Below are 27,127 nucleotides of genomic sequence, written 5' to 3'. Positions count from 1 at the left end.
CTAGAAAAGAAAAATATATAATTATATAATTTCTAGATTCTTGAAATTAACTAGAAATTAATTAATTAGAAATAAATAAATATTATTTTTTATATTTCTAATTTAATTAGCTATTAGAGTAATAAGATTCTTAATATAACTAATTTAATAATATTAGAAAATTCAAATAGTTTCTTATTACTTATATACTTTTTCTTTATTTTTAGTAAATTATAAAAAGCTTTTACTAATATTAGATCTAGCTATTTTAAGAAATCTAGAGCCTGTATTCTGAGTTTCCTGAATTACTAGTATTACTAATCTCGAGCTTTTATTCTAAATCTTTTATATAATTACTTAAAAGGCTTCTTATATAATAAATATTAAGCTTTTATTTTTATTTTATTAAATAACTAGTATAAAAGAAAAACTATAATAAAACAAAAATCTATATAAAGTATATTAGAATATAAAATATAACTTAATAATAAAATAATAAAGTAAAAGTATAAATAATAAAATATATATAGTATATAGTATATAAAAGCTCAATTAATTAAATACTTATAAAGAATTATTCTCTAAATCTATAGAAAAACTGGCTTTCTTATATAATTTCTATAAATTATATATAAAAGGCTATAGCTTTTACTATATAACCTAAACTTTAAAACTACTAAAATAATATATTTTTTAATAAGTATAGCCTACTATATTATATCTAACTCTCTATTTATTTATATTTATTTCCTAAATACTAAAAATAACAGAAAAATCTTATTTAGAATCCGAAATAATAAAATATTTAGAATTCTTCTCTATTAGTTAATTTAATTTGTTTTCTATATATCTAAAATAAGATTTATTATTTTTAAATTATTTTATTTTATATTTCCGAACTTATTTAAAAATAATTCGAACCTATTTAGCTATATTCTTATACTAAATCCAATATAGTTCTCTATATTAATTAGTATCTACTTTTAATTATTATTTAATTTCTGCCTTTATTACTAGATATTAAAGAGACTTATTATAGTAAATTATATTATATATTATATTAATATATTTCAAATAGATAACTTTTTCGAATTTTATATTATCTGCTATATTTTTAAATTAATCTTTAATAAAAAAGGAAAGCTCTAGATAAGAGGCTTTAATAACTTTATAAGAAACTCTATTTTTATATATTCTATTTTTAATAATAACTAAACTTATTAGAATTATAGTAAAAGATTTATTAAATAGTAAATTATTATTAAGCTATTTTTAACTTATATATTATCCGAGAATTAATATTTTCTTATAATTTCAGATCTATAAATTATTTAGCTAAAAGTATTTATTTATCTAATTAAATAAACTATATTTGAAGTCTTTTTTTTTATTACCTTTAATAAATACTTGCTTAATTTCTTAGCTATTTCTAGCTTAAATTTATTAGAAATAGAAAAGTAATTAATGTCTTTAAAGAACTTCTTATTAAAAATAATAGCTTTTTTATAGTTTATAAAGAAAATATAGCTAATATTCTAATACTTTTTACTAAAATAGAATTCGCTATTTAAAGCTTTAGTAATAGCTAGATCTTTAGTATTACTTTTATATTAATTATAATTAATATTTCTAGAAGTAAAGTATTAAGCTAGCTAAAAATAAGTAATTAGATAAATAAAGTATTTATTTAATATCTTATAAAATCCGAGCTATATTAATAGATCTATTATTAAAAGTTAAAAGGCTAAAATAAAGTAGCTATTACTAAAATCTCTATATATTAATATATTATCTTTTTAGAAATAGAACTATAATATCTCTATTTCTTCTATTAAAAGTTCTTAAATACTAGGCTTTTTAATTTATTTTAGATAATTCTTCTTATAAATATAGCTATTTATATCTAGATTAGTAATACTAGACTTAGAAATAGGAACTATAATATTAATTTAGAGCTATAAATTAGAGTAAAATTAATTAGAAATATAGTACTTATATTTATATTATTTAATTTTCTATATTTTAAAAAAAGAATCCCGCATTTTCTTATTTATTTAAATAACAGAAATATATTTCTTATTTTTAATAACTTTATAGATCTTAATAACTAGCTTTAGAATATTCTTAATATCTTATATATTAATAGAGAAAATATTAGTAAATTACTAAATATATTTTATATAAAAAGCTTTAAAGAATTTATTATTAACTTTATAGTATTTTATATTTATAAATGGATCTTAAAATATTACTATATATTTCTTTAAAAATATATTTATTTTATTAAATAAATATTAGCTTTTATTTAGCTAGTATCTTATAAATATACTAAATATCTTTTTTAAGTTCTTTAGATATAATATCTTTAGTTTTCCGTTTTTTAGTTTTAGATATAATTAAAAAAATCTTTTTAAATAGTATTTTTTTCTTTAAAATAGAGGATTTCTTTTTGTTTTCTTTATTATTTTCTTTTATTTTACTAGTTTTATATTTAGTTTAGTATTTAAATCTCTACTATTTATTAGAAGTTTTAGGCTTAGCTTACTCTCTATTTTTATTAGGTTTTTCTTATCTAATTATACTAGTTCTATTAGCTTTACTAATAGTTTTCTTATTAGGCTTTATTAAATTAGCTTTATTTTTCTTAGCTAGATCTAGTTAAGTTAAAACTGAAATTATAATAGAGGCTTATTCTTTAGACTTATATCAGAAAATAGAAAAAGGCTTATTATTATAAACTTCTTTAATTAGAATTCCGTAAGTATTAAAGATATATTATCTAGCTTTAAGATTATTAGCTAATAATAGCTTAAATTCTAATTCTCTAGATTCCGAAATAGCTTTAATATATTTGAGTATTTTAATAATATCTAATTTAGTAAATATACTAGTATTCTAATATTTCTTATTCTTAATATATTTTAAAATAGCTTTATTAATTAACTAAATAGCTTTATATACTAAAGCTTTTATTTTAAAGAAAGAATATAATTTCTTATAAATATTCTTATTAAAGTTATTATAAATATTATTAAAATATTAGCTAAAAGCTTTATTATATAATATAATTCTATTCTAATCTTTAGTATTAAAACTATTTACTATAGTCTTAATTTTATTAAGCTTCTTTTATCTACTTTTAAAAATACTTTTAATAATATTCTCGAATTCTCTATTATTAGCTTAGTAGTTCTTTAGCTTCTTTTTAGTTAATTCTAGTTTAGTTCCGTTTCTAATAAAGGTTTTCTATTTTAAGAGCTTATTATATATATTATTTAGCTTATTTAGAATGTTTATATTAAATTTAATAATTATAGCTATCTTTTCTAGTATTAGTAAGCCTTTTATAACTACTTAAGCTTCTTTAATATTTTGAACTTTAATATTATTAATCTATAGGCTTTTAACAATATTATAGCTTATAAGAACTAGCTATTATATTTTACTAATTTAAGAAATCTATTCTTTAACTATTTTATTATTATTAAAGATATTATAAAAATATTATTAGTATAATAGTTATTAGTTATAGAATTAAAGATTTTCGAAATTATAAGAATTTTTTTTAAGTATTTTTCTAAAATAAAGAATAAATTATATAAAAGTATTATATATATTCGAGTTTTTTCTTTTTTTCTAATAAGAAAATAAAGCTAAAATAGTAATATATATAATAGAAAAAGTAGATATAATAATTAGATATATTTAAAGTAATATAGTTATAAATTAGAAATAAATATAAAAAGTAAAATATAAAATTAGTCTTTTATTATTAAAAAGAATATAAATATATATATTTAAGAAAATATAATTAAGAAAATAATAAAAGTAAATTAAACTAAATAATAATAATAATAAAATAAGAAAGTAATATAATAGAAATATAAATATAATAATAGTAATATCTAAAATATTAGAATATAAAAAGAAATAATATAAATTTTATAATATAAATATATCTTAACTTTCTATTTATTTAAAAATATCTTTATTAATTTAAAAAATAATATAAAAAAAAGGAAATAATATAGGAAATATATAAAAAATAAAGTATATAAATATATTAAAGATATTTAAAAAGCAAGAAATAAATATTAATAGAAAAGAAATTAGAATAATAGAATTAAAAAATAACTTAAAATAAAATATTACTTTTTCTAAAACTAATTTATATCTTTCCTAAAAGCTAATTATATTTATTTAGTATTTATTAAAGTCGACTTTATATAATATAAAACTATCTAGTTAGTTAAAACTTTAAAGTAATATCTATATCTATAAAAGCAATATTAAATATTTTAGAAATTATAGAAAAAAAACTATAAAATAATATAAATAGAGTTTATAGTACTATTATTAAGTTTAGAATAATTAATATTAGAGTTAATATAGAATATAGAAAGATTAGATATTCTAAATTAGTATTAAAAATATAGTATTAAAAATATCTTTTTAATTATTTAGATAATATTTAATAATAAGATATAGATTAATAGTAAGAATTAGTAAATTATACTAGCTTTTTAAAGAAATAACTAGTTTCTAGTAATAAAATAGTATTATAATTAGAGAAAGAATTTTATATAAAAGAAGTTCTTTATAGAAATAAGAATATATAATATATTAACTAAACTTTAATATAAGTTTTAAAAGTAGCTATAATATATACTTTAAATATAGCTATAATTATATAAGAGGAAAAGTAAGTTCCTTAATAAAAAATAAACTAGATATAAAATAAGCTTTAAATAAATAGATCTAGTTTATCTAATATCTAAAAGATTTCCAGATTTATATATTATTAAGTATCTTTAGAAATAACTATTAGATTTAATAAAGTTTCTCTTTTCTCTTATAAGGCTTCTAGTTTAGCTATTTCATTTATATATAACTTTTAATTAAAAAGTTTATTTAGATATTATAAGGAAACTTATAATAGTAATTTAAGTTAAAATCAAGATTTATAAATATTATAATTAAGCTTTAGACTAGTATAAGCTATAAAAATAGCTAGTTAAAAAGATAAATAAAGCTTCTAAAAGATTTCTATTTTAGTAAAATATATATAAAAGACTCTTTTTCTATTTCTTTTCTTTTTCTAATTTCAAATATAATTATTATCTATTACTATAGTTCGGAATTAAAAGTCTATAAGATAATCTCTTAATTTTCTATTTATTTTTATACTAAAAAGAATTCTTTATATTTAATTCTTAAAATCTAGTAATAAAATCTTATATTAAAAATAGTATCTAGTAATAGTAATTAGATAATAGTAAAAAATAAGTAATAGTAAAGCTTATCTAATTTCTAAAATAGTAATCTAATAATAATATTCTTTAAAAGTTATAAATAATAATTAGAAAGAAAAATTTAAAAGATATATAAAAAATCAAAAATAATAAACTTTATTTCAAATTAAGAAAAGCCGTTATTATTAAATACTTTCTTTTAGTTCTCTATAAAAGAAATATATTTTACTTTTTCTAATTCTAATAATTCTAAAATATATATAATAATACTAGTAGCTTTCTTAATTTTCTAAATATTATTTTATTTATAGTATTCTATAACTATTTCTTTTTCTAATTCTATATCTATTTTAAAATATTTATTTATAAATATATATTTATTATTAATTTTATTTTTAAGGAAATACTAGAATCTATTTCTTTTAATAAATTACTTAAATTAATTTCCGGTATATATTCTTTAAAATATAATACTATTAAACTTTTCTAATATATAATATTCTTTTAGTTAATCTATATACTTTACTTTATATAAGCTAAGCTAGTAATATAATAGCTTTATATTTCTTTACTTATTTTAATTTATTAATTTAATATTAAATATAAAAACTAGATTCTTTTTAGAAATAGGCTTTAAATAAATCTAGTAAATAATATTAAATTACTTTTTTCTTTTTTAGTATTTTTTATTCTTTTTTATTCTAGCTTCTTTAATATTTTTATTTCTTATTTATATTTGCTTTATATATATTTCTAGAAGTATTTCTTTATTATAAATCTTATTTTATCTAAATATTCTTTAAATTAAAAAGTATATTTCTATAAGTAATATAGTTTCTTTATTATAGGCTATATAAAAAGAGGTAAATTTAGTAGATTTATATATAGTAATTTAGTTAGTAAATAAAATATATAATAGTAAATCTATTTAAAGCTTCTTTCTATTTATTATAAGTATAATAAATAATTAAATAATTAGTTAATATCTTCTTTTAGTTATATTATTTCCTTTAAAATTATAGGCTAAAATAATAATTCTATTAATTTTTAGCTTATTAAGTTCCTAAATTACTATTTCTTTAAATTCTAATCTACTATTTACTTTAAGCTATCTAAATAAACTATATTTATAAATAATTTCTTCCTAAATAAACTTAGTAATCTTCTTACTAGATAGGTTTTTTAAAGGCCTAGTTTCAATTTATTCTAAGAAGTTATTTCTAGTAATAATTAATAAGTTATATTCTTTATAGTCTAATAGTTTAATTATATTAATTCTAAGATAATAGAAAAGAGATATAGCTTTTATTAAATATAGTACTTTTTCTTGTTTTTCTTTACTTTTATATTAATAAATTTTATAAATATTAATATATTTCTATATATAGTTATAATAATCTTTCTAGTAATAATAATTAGCTATTAAATAAAAAGTACTTTCTTTTTTAGTATATCTAATTTTATTATAAAGCTTCTTAATAATAATTTCTCTTTACTTTTAATTATTAATAATAAATTAAAATAAATATATTTTAAATATAACTTTTTATAGTAATTAATTTCTTATACTATAATTTAAAGCTTTTTTATTTAACTTTTAAAACTCGGTTCTAGATATTTCTTCTAGTCTAGAGAGAATTATAAGATATTATATAATATTCTAGTATTATTTAGAATAACTATTATCTAAAAGATCTAATAAAATAGTTAGATTATTAAATAAAATATAAAAGTTAGTATTATTATTTATTATTTTACTAGAAATTATATATAAAAAGCTATAGCTTTTATTATATAACTTCCGGATTTTATTATTTTTTAATATTACTAATTCGCTTCTAGATATAATAAAGCTTTAATTATTAATTTCTAGTAACTAAATACTATTATTTAAATATCTAATAAAAATTTTAGAAATCTAATTTCTTAAAATAATATTATATAACCAAATCAGAACTACTTTCTTTAACTAAACTTTCTATCTAATAAATATTATTTTAATAGTATTAAGCTTTATTACTAACTATTTATTAATATCTTTATTATCTTTAGTATTACTTTCTTACTATGGATATCTTAATAATTTATTAATAGTAATATATTTAATTCTTTTAATATATTTAACTTTAAAGTCAAATAATTAAATTTATACTAGCTAATAAATAACTAGAGCTTTAAGAAAATCTATAGCTATTTTATTTAGCTATATAATAAATATATTAGTATTTAGTTCAAGAATAAAATAAATTCTATATAGCTAAAATTATATTTTCTATAAATATTTTACTAGCTTTTAATATTCTCTTTTAGTAGTATTATATCTCTATTTAGTATTATTTCAAATTTTAGATTTATATTATATAATTTTCTTTTTCTTTTTCTCTTTATTATTATATTAACTATATATTCTACTTTATTTATTTAGGCTAATATTTACTACTAATATAATTATTTTTTAACTTTCTAATAAATTATAATATAACTTATAAAGTATTAAAATAGTAATAAGCTTTTCTTAAAAAAATTATATAATTTACTTTTATTTATTATTTTAGTTTTATATTATATCTTTCTTTATTAAATAATAAATAGATTTAGTAATAATTATAAAGCCTTTAATTTAAATATAGTAATAAATAATAATTCTAATAAATACCTTATTTTCAGTTATACTATTATAATATTTCTATTTTAAGATCTTAATAATTTCTAAACTTAAAAAGCTTCTTTTAAATACTTTATAGATAAAGCTAATAATAATTATATTATTATAATAGAACTGCGATTTTGTTCTAATATTAGCTCTAGCTTATTTAATTTTATTTAGAATTATATTTAGGTTTTAAAGGTATTTAAATATAAAATACTAAATTCTAAATAAAATAAGCTATTTATTATAGTTTATATAAGGTTTCTTAATTCTAATATTATTAATAAATAGTATAGTAATTTTAGAAAACAGATTCTCTAAAATAGTTATAATAATTTATATAAACTATATAACGGAATTAATAGCTCTTTAAAATAATATAATTATTCTTAATAGCTCTAAAAATATTATAAATATAGTTAAATCTCTATTATAAGAGTCTAGTATAAGCTAATTATATCTAGAAAAGAAATTAATTAAAGAAATATAAATATATCTAATAAATTTTTCCGAGATCTTATTAGTAAATAGAAATAGATTAGTATTTTATAGAATTACTAAACTTATTTTTATAATAGTATTAATTAGTTTATAAGTTCTAGTAATCTTTTTTATAATTAAAAACTATAAATCTTAATAAAGTTTATTATATTTCTTAAGAATTTTATAATTTAGATATTTTAATAATATTTTTATTATTATTATTAATATTAAAGCTTTAAAATATAGGAAATTCTTCTTTTACTAGGCTTTATATTTAATAGTTTTAATTAAAATAAATAAGCTAATATTTTTATAGACTTTTTCTATTTTTTTCTAATTAAATATAATTATATTTTTTTAATTAATTATTAATTCTTGAAATATAACTAGTTTCTTTTTCTAAAGCTAGTTACTAATATCTAATTATTTAAGATATTCTAAAATAAATTATAAATTTCTTAAAATAGCTAATATTTTTAGTAAAAGATAATTCTTATATTTTCTAATATATTTCTATAAATATTTTCTAGTTTTAGATTTCTTAAACTAGTCTAGATATTTGTTTAAGCCTTTTCTAGTTTTATTATTAGTATTTATTAATTAAATTTTCTTTATTTTTATTTTATATATTTTTATAACTAGAAATAAATTATAATTTTTTTTTTAAAAAGTTATAGTTATTTTCTTTAGTATTCTTTTTATCTAATTTCCGGAATTTATAATTTTTTTATTTAGCTTTTTTCTAGTTAAATATAAATAATATCTTTTTATTTAATATTTTAATATATTTTCTTTAAGCTTTTATATATTTTAGAATTCTTTCTAGTTTTAGGTTTAATATTTCTTAGCTTTAAAAATATATTTCTTTATTATTAGAAAATATTTTTACTTAATATTATTTTTATTTCTTTTTCTATTAAATCCGAAACTATTCTTAATAATATTTTAATTAGAGCCTTTTTTACTTTAATTTCTTTAAAAATATTATTAATTTTCTAAACTTCTAAATCTAAAATAAAAGAATTTATAAGAAATTCTAGTATTTTTCTATTTCTTTTTATTTATAATTTTAGCTTTAAACTTTATTATTTCTATATATCTAAATTTAGTTCTAATAATAGTAAATATTTAATAATCTATAATATTATATATTATTTTACTAATATTTCTAGAAATCTTTTCAGAAGAAATATTAATTTTAGTTCTAATATTAATTATTTCTTTATATTTAATATTTTTTTAAAATTCTCGAAATAGAAATTAAAAATATAGAGATTATATAATATATTTATAAACTAGTAATATTCGAATATTAATACTATTACTTTTAAATTAAATAATTTTATTAGTATTAGATATTTGAATTAGTATTTCTAATTCCTTAAATATTTTATTTATTATATAAACTATAATTACTAGCTTTATAGATTTTCTAGTATATTTAATTATATTTAATATAATAGTATTTTCTATTTATAAGTATTAGTTTACTAGTAATATATAATACTATTATATAAATTATAAAATACTATTTATATAAAGTTAGTAAAATTATTATTTAGAAATAGAAATTATAATATTATAGTATTAATATATAATTCCTAAATTTATTAAGCCTAAAAGAATCTAGTCTACTAATCGAGTTACTAATAAAATATAAGATTATATAACTATATTTTATATTTTATATTCTATTACTTATATTCTATTACTTATATTCTATTACTTATATTCTATTACTTATATTCTATATCTTATATCTTATAACTATATATATAACTTCTAAAGAAATAGCTATACTAATAATAAAATAGTAAAATAAAAAATATTATTTTTAATTTATTAGTTCTAAAATATAATAGCTAGATCTAGTATTTTTTAAAGTATTAATAAATATTTTTATTTTTTTTCTGAGTTTTTAGAAATAAAATAATTATTTTCTTTAATAGTTTTATTAGAATATTATTAATTTTAGAAGTTCTATAATTATTATAATTAAAAGTGTATTAGATTTCTAATTTATTTTATTTATTTCCAGAAATATTAATATTTATATTTTTAGCTAAATTATTCTTTTATTTATTATTTCTTAAAATAGTATTTTTCTAGTCTTTTATATAAAATAGTTTTTCTTTTATTCTGACTTATTTTTAGAAAACTTCTTTAGCTATTTCTATTTCTTTTTCTTTTTCTTTAATAAGAAACCTATTATAGTATTAATAAAAAAGCTATTTATAATTAAATCTTAGTATTATTTATTAATTTTAGAATCTAAAATATTAGTAATTCTAATATAATTTTCTTTAAAATAAAATAATTATTTAGATTTCCTAAATATAATTTATTTACTTTTATATATAGATTTTAGTTAGCTAGTTTCTTTTTCTCTTTCTTATCTAATAAACTAGATATTTTCTATTAATCTTTAGATATTTTTAGATTAATTATTTAAGTTATAATTAAATTCTTTTTTTCGAATTTAGAAAATAATTTAGTTAAATTATTAGTATTTACTAATAATAAAAAAATACTTTTTTATCTAGATTTAAATAGCTCTTTATATTATTTTTTATTAAATTAATAAATATATTTATAATTTATAAACTCTTTTATTAGTAAATAATAGAACTAAGAAATATAAATATATTCTAGATTAATATTATTATTTTTATCTTTATTATAATATTTATAATAAATTTATTTTCTTAATTCTAAATTTGTACTATAAGCTATATTAACTTAAATAATATTCTTTAATTATATTTGAGATTAATTTCTTCTAGAATATAATTATTTAGATTCTTTATTTATTCTAGTTTAATTATTATAATTATTATAATATTTTCTATATTTTTTATTATAAATTCTAATATATTTTTCTTAAAAATCTAAACTATATTTATTAGACTATTAATACTATTATACTAGCTATATTTATTATAATTAATTGAATTATATAAATAAGCTATAAATATTTTCTCGAATTATAATAGTAGTTATATTAAGTTATTTTTATAAGTTCTCTTAAATTATAATAATAATAAATAGTTTTTCTAGACTTTTTATTAGCTAGTTAATATTATTTCTTTTAGATTTATTAATTTTAATAGGTTTTATATAATTAGTTATAAGCTAGATTCTTTTTTTATTTATATTTATAATAGTTCTAAGAAATATAATAGAAGAAATTAGGAAGAAATAATTATTTTCTGGCTTAAAAATTATATTATAAATTATTATATTTAAGTATTTTTATTTAAATTTAGATATATCTGAATTATTAGTAATATTAAAATAATATTTCTTCTTTTTATATTAATAAAATATATATTTTTTTTTTATATATCTTATTATATTTATAAATAGAAATATTTATAAGTTTAAAGTTTATATTCTTAAGAATATATTTTTTTACTAGAATAGATAATTCTTTTATAAATTCTTAGTATTAAATAATTTTATTTATTTCTTTTTTTTTTAGTAATTTCTTTAATATTTTATTAAATATATTAATATAAGACTTAAAAAAGATTTCTTTATTTTAGGCTTATATAATAATCTAATTAAAAAGTTATAGCTAATTTTAAGTATTTTCTAGTTATATTCTCGAAATTTCTTTAATAAAGCTTTAAAAAACTTAGTTTTCTAGTAATCTTTTAAATTATTAGTATAATACTTTAATATAGCTTTAATCTAATTCTTATAAATAAAAGAAATATAATAAATAATTCTCTTTTTTTTAATATTATTAGAAATATAATAGTTTTTATATATATTTATATATTATTTTAAGAATACTAAGATATTATTTTCTTGAAACTATAGTATTCTAGAAGCTTTTATAAATAATAGATTTAAATCTAATACTAGTATATATTTATTTTTAATTATATTAATTTTAATAATTTCTTTTATAATTAATTATAAAGTTTCTATATTTAAGATTTCTATTAATAAGATTTCTAAAAAAACTAACTTTCTATTTAAATATATCTTTTAATTTAGAAACTAGAATTAGAAAAAAAATCGGTTAATAATAATAAATATAATTAAAATTTGAATTTTAATATTAATAATAATAAAATAATAGCTTTTTTAGTTTTATTTTTATTACTTATATTTTTTTTTCTTATTCTATTAGTTTAATACTTATAATATTTCTCTTTATTTTTATTAAACTAGATATATTTAATAGTATTATTAAAAGTAATAATAAAAATAATAAATATAATTTTACTAATTTTTCTGACTTTTTTAATTTTTCTTTTTTTCTTTACTTAATATTCTTTTTTTTCTAGAAGTTTCTTTAAATTATTTATATAATTTCTTATTTTTAATTTCTTTTTAATTTTTATTTCCGATTTCTATTTACTATTTTACTTAAAATTAAGGATATTTTCTTTTTTAAATATTTTTTCCGGATTTAGAAATAACCTTTTTTACTAAAATTAATATTATCTTTATTTTAGTCTTTATTATAACTAAAAATAATATATAAATTAATAGTATAACTTTATTTCCGAGTATTAAAATCTGTTTCTAACTAAAATCTAATTTATATTATTTTAATATAATATTTCTTATTTTATTTTCTTTATATTTTTTTATAATTAGTTTCTATTTCTATTATTTCTATATATTATATTAATAATTATATTTTATAGCTAATTTATATTTAAATTACTAGATATATTAGAAATTAATATAAGATATTAAAATTAATATTTTAATTTTAAGTTTAAAGTATTATTTTAATTATAAAGTTTCTATTTTTCTTATATTACTTACTATAAAATATATAAAAATAAAATTATAATAAAATGAAAACTTATATAAATAGTAAAATATAAATAGTATATAATATATAAAAGCTTAATTAATTAAATATTTATAAGAAATTATTTTCTAAATTTATAAAAAAACTAGCTTTTTTATATAATTTTTATAAGTTATATATAAAAGACTATAGTTTTTATTATATAACCTAAACTTTAAAACTACTAAAATAATATAATTTTAAAAAAAATATAGCCTGTTATATTATAGTATCTAGTATTTAAATATTTAATATCTAATATCTAATACTAGACTAAATTAAGAAATATAAATATATAAAATAAAAGAATATTATAAAAAAAGAAGTTATATATAAAAGATTATAGCTTTTAGTATATAATTAAAATCTTAAAAGTAATATAGATATATAAAGTATTTAAAAGATTTAATATTAGACTGGATTAAAGAATTTATATATAATTAGAAAAAAGTACTATTTTCTATTTTTTGCGTTTTTTAGAAAGGTTCTAATATTAGTATAATTATAATTATTAATAGTTATATAATATAATTATATAATATAGAAGTAATTAGAAATAATAAGATATAAATAATAATTATATGATTTTATATTATATTAGTAACTTGACTAGTAGCTAGTTTCTATTAGATTTAGTAGATTTAGAAATTATATATTAATACTATAATACTATAATTTCTATTTCTAAATAATAACTTTACTAATTTTATATAAATAGTATTATATATTTCTAGTAAACTAATAATTATATTTAAAATATTTATTATTAGTATAGCTATTTTTTTAAATAGTTATATATATAATTATAGAATTCGAAATATAAAATATAAGTAATAAAATATAATTATATAATAATATTATATATTACTAGTAAATTAATATTTATTATAATAAAAGAATTTCTAATTTCTTTATTTTTTTATTTATTAATATAATAATAAATAAAATAATTAATTATTCGAATAGATATATTTATATATTATTAATTAAATTTCTTAATTTAATAATTATTTCAAGTTTTTATTTATAAAATAAATAATTCTATTAAATTCTTTTCTTATTATAATATATAATAATAAAAGTAAATTTCTAAATAAAGATCTAATTCTAGAAATATTAGAAAGCTATATTAAAGCTAGAAATAATAATATTATTTTTAGATTATTATTAATTTATAATAAAAATAGCTTTAATTATAATAGTAATTTATTTAATTAATTAGAAATATATTATTATTTTTAATAATTAGAAATATATAAAAATAAAAAATAAATTAGAAAGATTTTAGCTATTTATAATATAATAATAAGTAATTTTTAATAATAATTATAATATAATTAAGTACTAATAAATATATATAATAGCTAATTATTTCTCTTTTCTATTATTAGCTATATTTATTATTAAACCTTTAAATATTAGTATATATAATAAAATTAATATTATAATAATATATAAATAACTAATTCTATATTAAAAATTAATATATATTAAGTTATAAATATATAATAATATATTAATAAATCTCTAAATAGTAATATATTTCTATATTTAATAACTCCTAACTATAGTATATCGGGCCAATATAAAGTTGGCCTCGAATACTACTAAAATTACTATATATTAAGTCAAGACGTTATATTATTAATGAGAACTGCGGGGAAGCTGTCAGAGCGCTGAAACACGCTTCGCCGCCTAGCTTATCAGTAGAATTGGGGACAGTCGGGCTGTGGAATGGACTGTCCCGAGACAGTTCGGACCGACACGAGCCACTTTTCCTAGTCCAGCGCTGGCAAAAGTTGGGTGTGGAAGGACGGCCGTAGTGAGATATTTTTGGCACTGGTTGCAGGCTGCGAGTTTGAGTTTGATGCTGATGTGGGCGTAGAGAATGGGGCTGATCATGGCGTTGCGGCTATTTCAAACAGAAAATCCTAGATGATTGAAGATATTAGATGTATAGTCTCAAAACTTCCATTCACTTGCTGCTCTGTCCATAATAAAGGCCATTCCCTCAACCCTCCAGTCATCTCTCTCGACATGATGAGACTCATTGCCTTCAAAGGCAAAATTCTGCCCCACGCCCGATGCAGCATCATAAGCCGGCCAGAGCGGTACTCCCTCAACTGTAATCTGATCAGCGTTCATTCACCTGCAGGAACAGCGCAACTCACTTCCATGCACATTCGGATCTTGATCCACGACAAAAGAAATCCACATCCAATTCATCAATCTCGCCACCTCTCTGTATCTCTGAGAGTCACCGAATGGATTCGCCTCATACCCCGCGCCGTCAAGGTTCCCGAAGACCCAGGGGATCTCAGCAAAATGAGTTGAACCCATATAGTCCGGCGCGCCGGCAGGGATGATATTCCATCTGAAGCTGTATGCTTTCTGATTATGGGTTGACCAAGAGATGCTGGTCAAACGTCTCGGTGCATGTTCCACTGCGTCACCGAAGAAAGCTGCGCTGCGCTTGTGCTGCTTGCCAAGTCCTGGAATCTCGGGAGGAGGCTTGTAGCTCTTTGGGATGCCGACAGCGTCGATATTCGGGTACAGGTGCGTGATCTTCGTGACTGTATCGTTATCTATCCTGGCAAGCGAAACGGCAGTCTCAAAATCGGCATCGGTGTCGATGCCTTTCTTAGGTGCTGCTTCAGTCCCCTCATCCGTATTCGTACCCAACAAGATAGGAACCTTAACGAAACGACCGTTCTTCATAGCCAGACTACCCAACTCATGCACAAAGTCGCCATCTACAGCAACAACCCAAGGGCCGAAAATCTCAGTCGCAGAACTGTTCTGCACTTGATTCAACACTTCAAGCGGCAGAGCCCGAAGACATTCCAACGGACTCGTCTCTCCCACACACCCAGTCCGGGCGATCAGTTCCTGGTACACCGCCTCATTATACTCATCTGCATCACCCTTCCCATACGGCCAATTCTCCCCCAGAAATCCAGACTCCATAATCGTGCCTCTGAACAACCCATCATTTCTCCCTCCATACGCAAGAATCTGCTTCCCAGCAGAATAGCCGCCTGAACTTTCACCCCACAGCGTCACCTTCCTTGGATCACCGCTGAAGGCAGAGATGTTCTCTTGAATCCAATGGAGTGCGAGACGTTGATCCCGGAGGCCGAGGTTGCCGGTTCCGTGGGCTTTAACTTCTTGGCTCCACAGGAAGCCGAAGGCGGAGAGACGGTAGTTGATGGAGATGCCGATGATGGGCTTGGAGGCGAGGACGGACTGGCGAATTAGATATGAGAGGTTGTACCGGGGGTCTGCGCTTGAACCTTGGACGAGTCCACCTCTGATGAAGTCAGTGAAGGATATTTTTGAGGAACAAGATGGGAAAGAGGGCAGACCCGTGGATCCATACAACTATTGGAAGAGGCTCGTCAATCTCCATTGCTGGCTTGATGATGTTGAGCGTCAAGCAGTCTTCAGAAGATGTAAAGTGATTCGAATCAGGCTTTCATGCATCAGCACTGAACCCTTCCTGCTCTCGAACGTGGCTTACCCCGTAACCCACGCACTGAGAACTGTTAGCAATTTACTCGTCAGTTGTGGCTTTTGGCTTACAATATCACTGTATTTCATCGCGGCTCTGGTTCCGTTCCAAGTACTGTTCAAGGAAAATGGCGCACGAAATCTCAGATCGCCAACAGGTGGCTGCGCATACGGAATACCGAGAAACAAATCCTGGTTGTAGAACTCATTATGGACTCCCGTATAGCTTCCGTTGAGCACATTGACAACAGGAGCCGGATTTGTTGTAGTATTTGAGCTGAATGGGAAGCTTGCAGCCAACCCAGCGGCCAGCAGTCGCTGTATCGACATGGTGAGGTTGAGAGATGGGAAGAGCGACGTCATAGGGCCTGTTCGGAGATTCTGGCCGTGGGTACAGGCAATGGATAGAGGCTCAGGATGTCTTTGTAACAATTCACTGTGGTCCTTGATTGACGATAATTCGCGATGGATGGACTGCTCTTTCTTCAGCAACGACTGGATGGCTTGAAGCCCTGTCCATAGTTCTGTGAAGAGAGAGAGTTATTGATATTTTTCGAATGTTGAGCATCTCATTAGTAGAAGACGACAAGCATGTACGAAGAATATTTAAAGGTCTGACGAGAGGGCATTTAAAATGAGGTAGCCTGACCAGCTAACCGAATTAGGGCGGTCCAGCAGATTGTGGTTTCTATTGGCCTGAATCAATCCTTAGGCGGTCGACCACCGTCAAATCTGGGCGCAACTCACAAATTTCTCTGCATAAACAACATGCAACTCCAACAGCTTTACAAAATCTTTGAATCGTGATTCAGTGAGTGGTTTTGTCAATAATTTCAAAATCTCCTTTCGCAGTACTTTCGTACATGAGGCAGCACCGAATCCATCGTTGTCAACGGTCGAACCTGACAGCATTCGATATCACAATCATGTGCCCCTATTCCAAGGCTCTGATCCATTGCAGCAGCGAGCCATCCAAACCTGGGGTCATTCTTTTGGATTCGATTATGAGTAAGATTTTACTCCATTGCGACCAGAACGGCTAGAGTTGTAAAAGCGGTAGTCGCTGCTCCGGATGTCGCTTCTGAACTGGGCGGACTTGATTTCTTTGACTTCCATCTGTTCCCGGATATGGGAGTGGCCGGGAATGATCTTGATATCAGAAATGAGGACCTGGGGAGCTTGAATCTACCCCAGGTGGACGAGCATGGGCTATAGGACGATCACATCCTCTGGCCAGATTTGCAGGTACCCCTCGAGATAGAACACAATTGTATCCAGACCAATCGCCCGGATGTCTCGGCCGAGGAGCGAATAGAGGTACACATGGCACCTGAGAAATCCCAAATGTCGCTGCATGATCGCATTCAGAGCAGCCAGGGAGAGCATACCCTACCAATCTTACCAAGTGGTCCACATGTTACGCATGGACGGAAGTTGTTGAGGGTAGATTTGGCAGGAGATAGAGCGTCCACAGTCCCGCAAGCTCGAGTTACCAAGAAATCACTTTCGATTCCGGATCACCTCGTCCTAGCAGTCTAGCAACACCAGGCAGAGGTGGCCCTCTAGATACCGCCGCTCGAGCTGCGATGAAAGCAGTCAAGACCGTGAGAGGGTGTTGGCGCTGCAAATTCTACTCTAATTTCTACCAGTGCAGTCCCGATAATCCGTCTTGGAGATGCCCTGCGCGTACCACAAGTTGTAAAGAGAATAGTTGGCCTGCTGTTGGATGCAATCGCGCCTCATTCAAGGAAGCGCTGGCTCCATTATATCTAAATCCAAGACAAAATTTTCGGGATAAATCCTTCATTGGGATGACAATCGCTATGTTGCAACCTGTTAAGACGAAAGGGAGCGTGAACGGATTGTACCAAACCCAATTGACAAAGAGGGACGAGGCTCTACGCCACGCGTTGGAGATCTCGACACAAAGTGACCCCCTACTACACTTACTTCCTACCTCAGCGCGCTGGATTTCGGAACCGACAGAAGTATTTCCAAAGGGTTACAAATTTGGTCTCTCCTCTACCAGTACCCTCACACCCGAGGATTATCTCCCCAGGAAATTTTGGTTCCATACCCGCCCTCACCGCGAAAAGAAACGTCAAACACGACTTCATTTTACCCAGTGTCTTTCGGATTGAGGCGGTACCGTCCATCTTCACTATCCTCTATGGAATCATCATCAAACATCGGCTCCCTCAATCACGATCGCCAGCAGCGTTCCATTACCACAAATCAACCACAAATGAACCAACACCAGACCTCTATTACCCAGGCTCCTCATTTGGGGCATCGACAATCTTCCCGCCGACCTCACATTAAATGCAGGATCCTTGTTATGGTTTTGTAGCACAGGCAGTGGAGAGAAGGAAACCCGAACAAGAAGGTAAAAATAAGGTGGAGAAGGCCCACCAACGGATGGAGAATGTAGAAAGGTCATTGAAGGAATTTGAGGCGGCGGGAAAGGAGTTCTATCGTCGCGAGAGAGAACGCTTTCAAGCTAGGGCAATTGGCCACTGAAAACTTATCAACCCCGACAAATACAATACTTGAAAATTGAGACGGACGAATACCTGAGAAGAGGTTTCATAGCTTCGAATACACGGAACAAACTATGACATATCGTGCGTAGTGCTCAGAGGAATATCTCAGCGATTTGAGTAACTACGTCCTGAACAATAAAAAGCCAAATAACATTAAATGAAAAGGCGTTCCATTCATAGCACAGGCGCAAAGACCGGCTTGAACGTGAGTTTCTTCGTAGTTTACCCATCTCTCAACTTTCAGCTGGTGTATTTGCCTATGTAAACACTCTTTGACAGACATCATTCTACATGGTTATATCTTTCAACTATCAAAGGACACCAAAACTCCAATCACTAGGAAATGAAATAACTTTGATATATCATTCCTTTCATCTTGGCAGATTTACTTATATTTCCTCTCACACCACCTAAAAATTCCAATTTCATTCAAAGCCGAATTTTCGTCCTCCTCACCATTCCTGAACAGAACCTGTATAAAACGCACCAACAACGGGACTGCTGATCAAAAAGGCCTTACTGGAGCAGATCAAGAACACTGCGTGGACCCTGTAAAATAGTTCCAGGATTCCACCCAACTAATAGCCATGAAGGAAACCCTCCCGCTCTTCCCAGTCGACGAAGCCTTAACACAAGACCTCTACAATAACCTAATCGAAGATGGCCACTAACTCTTAGAGGCACTATCCTTCAATATTCTCCCATCGCAATTATTAACAACACATTACTCCCAGCTCATGTCCCGAAACACAGTGAAACTTGATAGAACAAATGTAGTTATAAGATAATACTACACACCTCTCCACCCGCCTACCAGGCACACCTAGCCAACACACCCTCAGGCCACCTCCTAACAGCATACTTTCTCCCCTCATCTAAAAACAGAATACCCAACCCAAATGCAGCCGGCAAAAAGAAATGTTCAGCAGGAACGCTACTCGTACTAAGCACATTCTGCAATTGCGGGATATATAGCCAGAAGATCGCCATTACGAGCGCGAATGCAATGGCCGGGAAGAGGTAGAGGTTTTGAGTGGCTTTGTTGAAGGCGGGCGGGTGTTGGAAAATGGAGAGACGGCGGGTGCGGAGGCACATTAGGTTGAACCATTGCCTAGGAGTTTTTAGTTTCGGAGATGAGGAAATGGATATATATATCCGAGAAAAGGGAAAGTAATGGGCTTAAAGAAAGAACGGTGGGACGAAAGGGAGATCGATGGGAAGAAAAGAATGAAGGGAGGTACTTACATGACAACCAGATTGACGAAGTAGATACTGGATGCTTCCGCGAGTCTTGCATTTGCGTAGTCTTGGTCTATCGTATCTGGCAGACTTCCGTAACGGAACCAAAGATCGTTGAACGGTATGCCGGAACGCTGAAGATACCAGTAAGACATAGCAAAAGATGTGAGAGTTTCGATGACACCAATGAAGCCGTAAGATTGCAACATCAATTGCCAGTCGACTAGTCTGTCAACCTTTGGTTTGCGAGGACGGCGGAGCAGAACATCAGCCTCTGGAGCTTCATATGCGAGGACCGTCGCAGCTGCACAGTCGGTGAAGCAACATATGATAATCATCAAGAAAGATGAAAGGACTTGAGGAAGGCCGAAAATCACATTGGTGAACACTGGCCAGAATTCCGAGAAAGATCCCGCTGGAAGGAGGTATGCGATCGTCTTCTTCAAGTTGTCGAAGACGACTCTGCCGTACTGCACAGCCTCGACAACAGCACTGAAGGACTCCAAGAGAACCATATCTGCAGCTTCGATAGCAATGTCTGATCCACTCCCAAGAGCGATACCGATATCAGCGGCCTTGAGCGAAGGAGCATCATTGACGCCATCTCCAGTCATACCGACGATTTCATCTCTGCTCTGGAATTCGCGAACAATGCGGAGTTTCTGTTCCGGCGTTGTCCGAGCAAAGACTATTTCATCGTATCTGCAGAGCTGTTCCCACTGGTATTCATTTAGAGTTATCATCTCATGACCACTCAAGACGATAGAGGTTTTCTGCCTATCGGGTGATGCTTCTATAGCTTTTTTCTCGGGATCGGAATCGGAGATCGAGTATGCGTCGTCTCGAGAAAGGGCCGAGATGTCCTTGACGAGATGGGGTGGGTTCGTAATGATGCCACATTCAGTTGCAATAGCTTGTGCTGTCAAAGCAAAATCTCCTGTGACCTAGCGGAAGGTCAGAGCAGTTGATGGCTTATGAGGATAGAACGTACCATGAAGATTCGAATGCCTGCTCCGCGCAAGATTTTGACCACAGATGGAATCTCATCACGAGGAGGATCGACGATACCAACAATGCCAACAAGAGTGAGCCCCTCTCTGGCGTGATGGAGAACTTCGTCTTCAAATTGGCTAGAGGCTGGCATTGCTCGGATTTGTTCTTTGCAGATCGTCTTTCGAGCCAGCAAGATTACACGTCGGCCTTGAGAGGACCAAGTGTTCTTGATCTCTTCGATTTTGGAGCGAGTGGCATTATCAAGAACCTTCGATTCACCTTCAATGGTGGTATATTTTGTGCATCGAGTGATCAGAACGTCAGGTGCCCCTTTGATCATGAGAAGACTGCGTGATGTTAGCAGCTGGATCATTCTGAATTGAAATAGGTCTTACGTGTCTTGAGGCCGGAATGAGCTAGCTTCCATTGAGGGTAAAGCAAGCTCGAGACCCTTCTCTTGAACAAGCTCTAAAGTTCTGACCATATACTTATTCTTGCTGTTAAATGCAAGTTCAAATGTCTTCTTCCACATTTGACGAAGTTCAGAGACAGGCCCAAGCGATTCCGAAAACCGAAGAATTGCCTGATCGGTAGCATCGCCATTGATCTTTCGCTCATGGAGAGGAAGTTTCATCGTGGCGGCATCGAATTCTCCTGAGTTGCAAAGTCCAGCAATGAATCGTAGTTGGGAGACAGCATTGGACTTTCCACTTTCAACTTGCTGTCCGTGTTGGTGCATCTGATCTCTGGCGCCTTGCGGGTCCATGTTATGCCTGCCAATACTGCAATCCGTGACGTACATTTTGTTCTGTTCGAATTAGCTACGCGTCTTTATTGTAGCCGCACAACATACCTTGGTGAGGGTGCCGGTCTTGTCAGAACAAATTACGCTCACAGCCCCAAGAGTCTCAACAGTCTTCAATGACTTACAGAGAATCTTGTTCTTTCGCATGAGGTTTGCTGTAATGGTGAGAGATGCTGTCAGTGCGATGGGAAGGCCTTCTGGAATAAAAGCAATGGCAACTGATACACAATCAACGATCAAGGTTGGAACATTGATCCACGTTGGGTGCACTTTTCGTAGATAAGCGGCCCTACACATGTCAGACTCTTTCGTTTACGCGTTGGAATTAAACCGTACCACACAATAATCACAATAACGATCATGGTCAACATGATGGAACAGATAATCATAACGAAATTGAGAACTTCTCTTTCCAGAGTAGTCATGCCAGTTTTGGGCGCGTTGGTCATCTTTGCAATCTTTCCAAAGACTGTAGAATCGCCAGTAGAGACAACAACTCCAATGCCACTTCCGGAGACACAATGGGTGCCCTGGAGACCGATACATCTTGTCTCGAGATAATTATCATCTGTGCTGTCAACCGTACCGGGCAGTGGTGCGGATTCACCTAAGCATTTGTTAATGAACGCCTCAATGTATTGTTCTTTTCCACTCACCAGTCAGAATGGATCGGTCTAACTTCGCATCCGAGGATACATCAATAAAACGGACATCAGCCGGAAGCTTGTTTCCTGCCTTGATGTAGAGGAAGTCTCCAGGAACGATATCACTAGCAATGACGGTTACTGGCGCGCCATCGCGCAAGAGCAGACAGCTATCGGGAAGCATTGTGGTGATGGATGCCATAACTCGAGAGGACGACCAGTCTTGCCATGCATTGAAAGCTGCTTGGATGAAGAAAACCGCAAGTAAAACGATGGCGAGTGCCAGATTTGCCTGGGCCGGCGGCTGGCCGAGAGGCTTCCATGATACGAAGACGAGGATGGAACCCACAAGCAAGATCGACCCGAAACCTCTGAAGAAATATCCAAATATTTGCTGGAAATAGTGAGTGGGCGGAGGCGATGGTGTGTTTTTGCCGTATTCTGTGAGTCGTCGCTTTGCCTGTTCTGTGGAGAGACCTTGTTGTGGAGAGGTGGAAAGTCGAGTATATATTTCGTTGGGAGCAATGGTGTGCCAATCTAGATTTCCAAATTCTGGCGCGTGTGAGTAGCTGACTGGAAGATGGGTCATGTCTTGCGTACCTTTTGCCGCTGAGTGCTTAACTTTCTGGACTTCCGCAGCGCTCTTTTCCTTCGATTCAGCAATTTGATACGAGACCGTTCGATATTGAATTGGAAGTGCTGAAGCTGGATCGATAGAACCGCGTCGACTGTGAACGCTGTTGATTGAGATGTTCGAGTTCGAACGGTGAAGAGGTGCGCGTGGCCTTGCTTCGGCTGCCTCAACATCCGCATCTGTCCATTGAATGCGAGAAGCCTTTTGCTTCTCTTCGCTGAATTCTACCATTTTAACAACTGCAACACAACAGTGTGGGAGTCAGAATCGAGTAAGACAGCTTCTGATCTAAATGAGCTCGAACAGATGTGCGATGAAGGTTGAAGGTTGAAGGTTGAAGGGCGAAGATCTGCTGGATGCTCCGAAGAACAGTACCAGCTTTCCTTCAAATATGAACTCGAAACAACTGGCAACGCAAGGGGAAGGTCTTTATTAAAATTCAAAACGCTTAAGAAATTTTCCATGGGCCCACCACTTTGTTCGACATAGCGATCAAAGGCAGCTCATGCATGACGAGCTGAATGTTGGGATAAATCCCTCAGCAAAGGAGAATATACCAAGCCGAAATAAGCAAGATTTATCACCTTTACACATTTTCCAGATTGGCCGAAGTCCTGTGCGGGAGGTACTGATCGACAAGGGGTCCATTGTAACTCGTCTCCGATTTGCAGGAACAGAAAACGATGCAATTTCGGTGATTGCTCCTGCGTCGCTGCCAGAAAAATGGGGTCAATCATTCGTAGAGTGGCTACTTTACAGTAATCAAAAAGTAAATGTTCGTTTACTGCTCGTGTGTGACATGGAGGGTATTACAGCTTAGAGTATAGACATGTGGCGTACTAACCAGTTTTAGTAAAGAGCAGAGGAGAGCTAAGCCAGAAATATACTAGAAACCCCAATTTAGAGGCCAAGAAGGCCTGGAAAGCCTGAAAACCCCGAGAGCCACCCGGAGCCCTGAAATCAGTACTTCGTGGTCCTGGAAGGCACTAAATAGCCCGCACAACCCCCCCCCCCCCCCCCCAAGAACGCACATGCAGTAACGAAAAAAATATTTTACGACACGTAAAGACTCAACTGCTTTACAAAATTGCGCGTAACGTTACTGTTCCACCGCCCTGATCCTTGGCCTCAAGCTGCGCCTCCTTCGGTTTGTAGCGTTTGATATTGGCATGGCTTCTTCTGGGGTCAGGTGGGACAGATGTTACGGCGGCAATCGAGTGCGATTGCAGAAAATCCCTCATCAGTGCATCACCAATCGCCTGCTGCGGCTGGTATCAACTCCACATTTCCCCTCAGAACAAGCTTATGGCGAAATGAACCTTGACCGCTTGGGAGGAGTTGAAAAATCCCTCATATCATCTGCCAGACTGCTACCGTTCGGTAATGGGTATCTCTTACACACAAAGTCAATCTTTGCCATGAAGTTGCTGGTACCCTTGCCCCGCCACTGTCACGCTGCATCAAGCTTTCGAAGATGGCGAATAGAGGCTCACGTTGATACGTTCTGCTGTGGAGCTTCAGGCCGAATTCTAGATATCATTCAAAAGCTTGGGGAAGCTGTCTGAAAAAGGAATGTCCATCCGGGCACATTGTTGCTCCAGCACCTGCCAAAGATCCCACGATCATGTATCCGGTGGTCAATTGTTCGGCCGCCGATGGATCCCATAATTAGGTTAACCATTTCCACGTCAATCTGCCAATTTAACTTTGGAGTTCAGATAGTCCCCCGCATGTTTTATCACGAGAGTCTGCCGCGCAGTGACGGCGCATTCAGTTGATGTTCGATTCGGAGGAGATTCGACTACCAAGCTATTCGATGCGACGCGTTTGAGAGCCCTGTTCGTGGTTTATGTGCTGTCAAGCCAATTTTGACTACCGATTAGACACTCGTTGCCGTCTGTTGAATCTCCCTCTCCTGGTTGCGGTCGTCTGTTCGATGCCGTTGAGGATGTGGTAGTGGTAGAAGAGTTGTTGATGGGCGAGGTGCAGCTCTTTTCGTCGGAGGATCATTTCCCGGCCGCTATTGCCACAAGCGAGGCCCCCTTTCCGCCGTGTTGACGTCAGCCCTTCTGATTGTTTACCTTTATACATTACCAGTGGGGAGAAGGCCAAAAAGAATGCACATATTGCAGGTTCTTTTCTACCTCAGTCCGGGCATAATTTGTGCTGGGTTTTCAACTTCCAACGTCTTCTTCCTTCAGAATCCTCCTGACAGAGCAAACTGCAGGCTGCCGAAGCCAAACGGGAAAAAGGGTCCGCGTTATATCAATGCAGGTAGGGATACTTTTCAGCAAAACACCAATCGCAGGTCATTGTGACCACTTTGGTCTGTAAACAGCGCGTTTCGATATGACTGTATCTGCTGAAACTCACACTAGCTATAGAGACAAATCGCCCCCTGTGAGAGCCGCACTCGATATGAACTTACAGCTGTGCGAGCCGCTTGCCTCTGCGAGAAACAAATACGAACAACGAAAAAATCCCAAGAATATGAATCTTAGACCCCCCAAAAACTAGAAAGTAACTTAAACGCCTCTTCCTCCTGCAATTATCACAAGTGACCATGACCTCGACAGCCTGCTTTTAAGTGAGCGATCGTCCCCCCCTAACCCCCCCCTTTCTCAAAGTTACCGATTAGTTCCTTTATACTTCGTGTTGTAAGGGCTATTCAGAGCGTTAATTTATTCTCAAACAATTCCGCAATCTGATTATAGATCATTATAATGTCAAGCTCTCAGTGTTGTCAAGCAAATCAACTTGATTTCATTCCTTTACATGATCCTTATAAGTTGAAGCGAAAGAAGTGAGGCCATTCAAGCAAGTTGCAACGCAAGCCTTATATATCAAAATAAACTTCTTTTTACAAAATTATCATGGCGCAATTGTCGAGGCCTTGATTCTGTCGCTTTCATCGGTCAATTTGTCGTAACTAACAGTTCCCAGAAAACACGCAATGAGTAGGCAATGCCACTCACTCAGCATGCTCAAAATCGCCGAAAAACGTCCCAAAGCAGCATCTCTGCAACATGCAGCAAATGCCAGCAATTCGAACAGTATGTCGTCTTCACGCATCTACAGCGTCGCATCACAGTGGTGATGCTCATCAGCCCACCAGCCAGCCAGAGGCCTCAGTGCCCAGCTGAAATCAGCCCGTGAGAGTGAAAGGGACGCCGACTAGCTCTTGCAAGATCTACACACAAACTAAGAAAAAACCAAGAAAAAAAGAAGGAAGTCAGATATTCCTTCATCTCTTCCCTCGTTTAGCACAGACACACAATGGCCTCGACAGCTTGCTCAAGTGAGCAGCCTCTTTTTTTTTCTCCCTTCACCTTTAAGACCCCTTCCTAGCTTTTGAGTACAAGATTGGTCGTTTTGACTTAGTACAATAAGCTTTTGAGTTTGTTTCGCCTATATCGAGCTGTCTTTAAAGTTGTGCGTAATGCCGATGGAAATCATTTGACCCAAATCGTTGGGATCATGTCTCAGAATCCTCTGACAGATCTCGATTTCATCCTCTTTAAAACAAGCGGATAGCAATATAGACTTGCATGGGCCACTCTCATGCGCGGCAAGCCAAGC

At 29.0% G+C, this 27,127-nt stretch overlaps 3 protein-coding genes across 3 annotated transcripts; 1 reads left to right on the top strand and 2 right to left on the bottom strand.

Moving 5' to 3' along the window:
* Positions 1-15,142: 15,142 nt before the first annotated feature.
* K444DRAFT_645828 (alpha/beta-hydrolase) lies at positions 15,143-17,020 on the bottom strand (the record flags this gene model as incomplete). The annotated part of the gene is made up of 5 exons (XM_024885126.1): positions 15,143-15,303; positions 15,352-16,490; positions 16,546-16,652; positions 16,701-16,715; positions 16,763-17,020. The coding sequence occupies 5 exons, from the start codon at positions 17,018-17,020 to the stop codon at positions 15,143-15,145; spliced, it is 1,680 nt and encodes a 559-aa protein (XP_024731875.1).
* Positions 17,021-18,832: 1,812 nt separating this feature from the next.
* K444DRAFT_617415 (uncharacterized protein) lies at positions 18,833-19,294 on the top strand. Its single transcript, XM_024881121.1, has one exon. The coding sequence runs from the start codon at positions 19,013-19,015 to the stop codon at positions 19,208-19,210; it is 198 nt and encodes a 65-aa protein (XP_024731874.1). The 5' UTR covers positions 18,833-19,012; the 3' UTR covers positions 19,211-19,294.
* Positions 19,295-20,043: 749 nt separating this feature from the next.
* K444DRAFT_538862 (calcium ATPase) lies at positions 20,044-23,779 on the bottom strand (the record flags this gene model as incomplete). The annotated part of the gene is made up of 8 exons (XM_024875576.1): positions 20,044-20,344; positions 20,479-21,416; positions 21,464-21,812; positions 21,861-22,273; positions 22,319-22,559; positions 22,607-22,877; positions 22,927-23,466; positions 23,515-23,779. 8 exons carry the CDS (start codon positions 23,777-23,779, stop codon positions 20,044-20,046), a joined length of 3,318 nt encoding a protein of 1,105 aa, XP_024731873.1.
* Between the last annotated feature and the right edge of the window lie 3,348 nt (positions 23,780-27,127).

The sequence above is a fragment of the Hyaloscypha bicolor genome, assembly GCF_002865645.1.
Source record: "Hyaloscypha bicolor E unplaced genomic scaffold K444scaffold_126, whole genome shotgun sequence".
NCBI lineage: Eukaryota > Fungi > Ascomycota > Leotiomycetes > Helotiales > Hyaloscyphaceae > Hyaloscypha > Hyaloscypha bicolor.
Note: the sequence above shows the minus strand (reverse complement) of the source record. Positions and strands in the feature narration are given on the sequence as shown.

Bases quoted from the DNA above. Each gene is read 5' to 3' on its own strand.
- K444DRAFT_617415 (XM_024881121.1), top strand. From the start codon at position 19,013: ATGCAGGATCCTTGTTATGGTTTTGTAGCACAGGCAGTGGAGAGAAGG.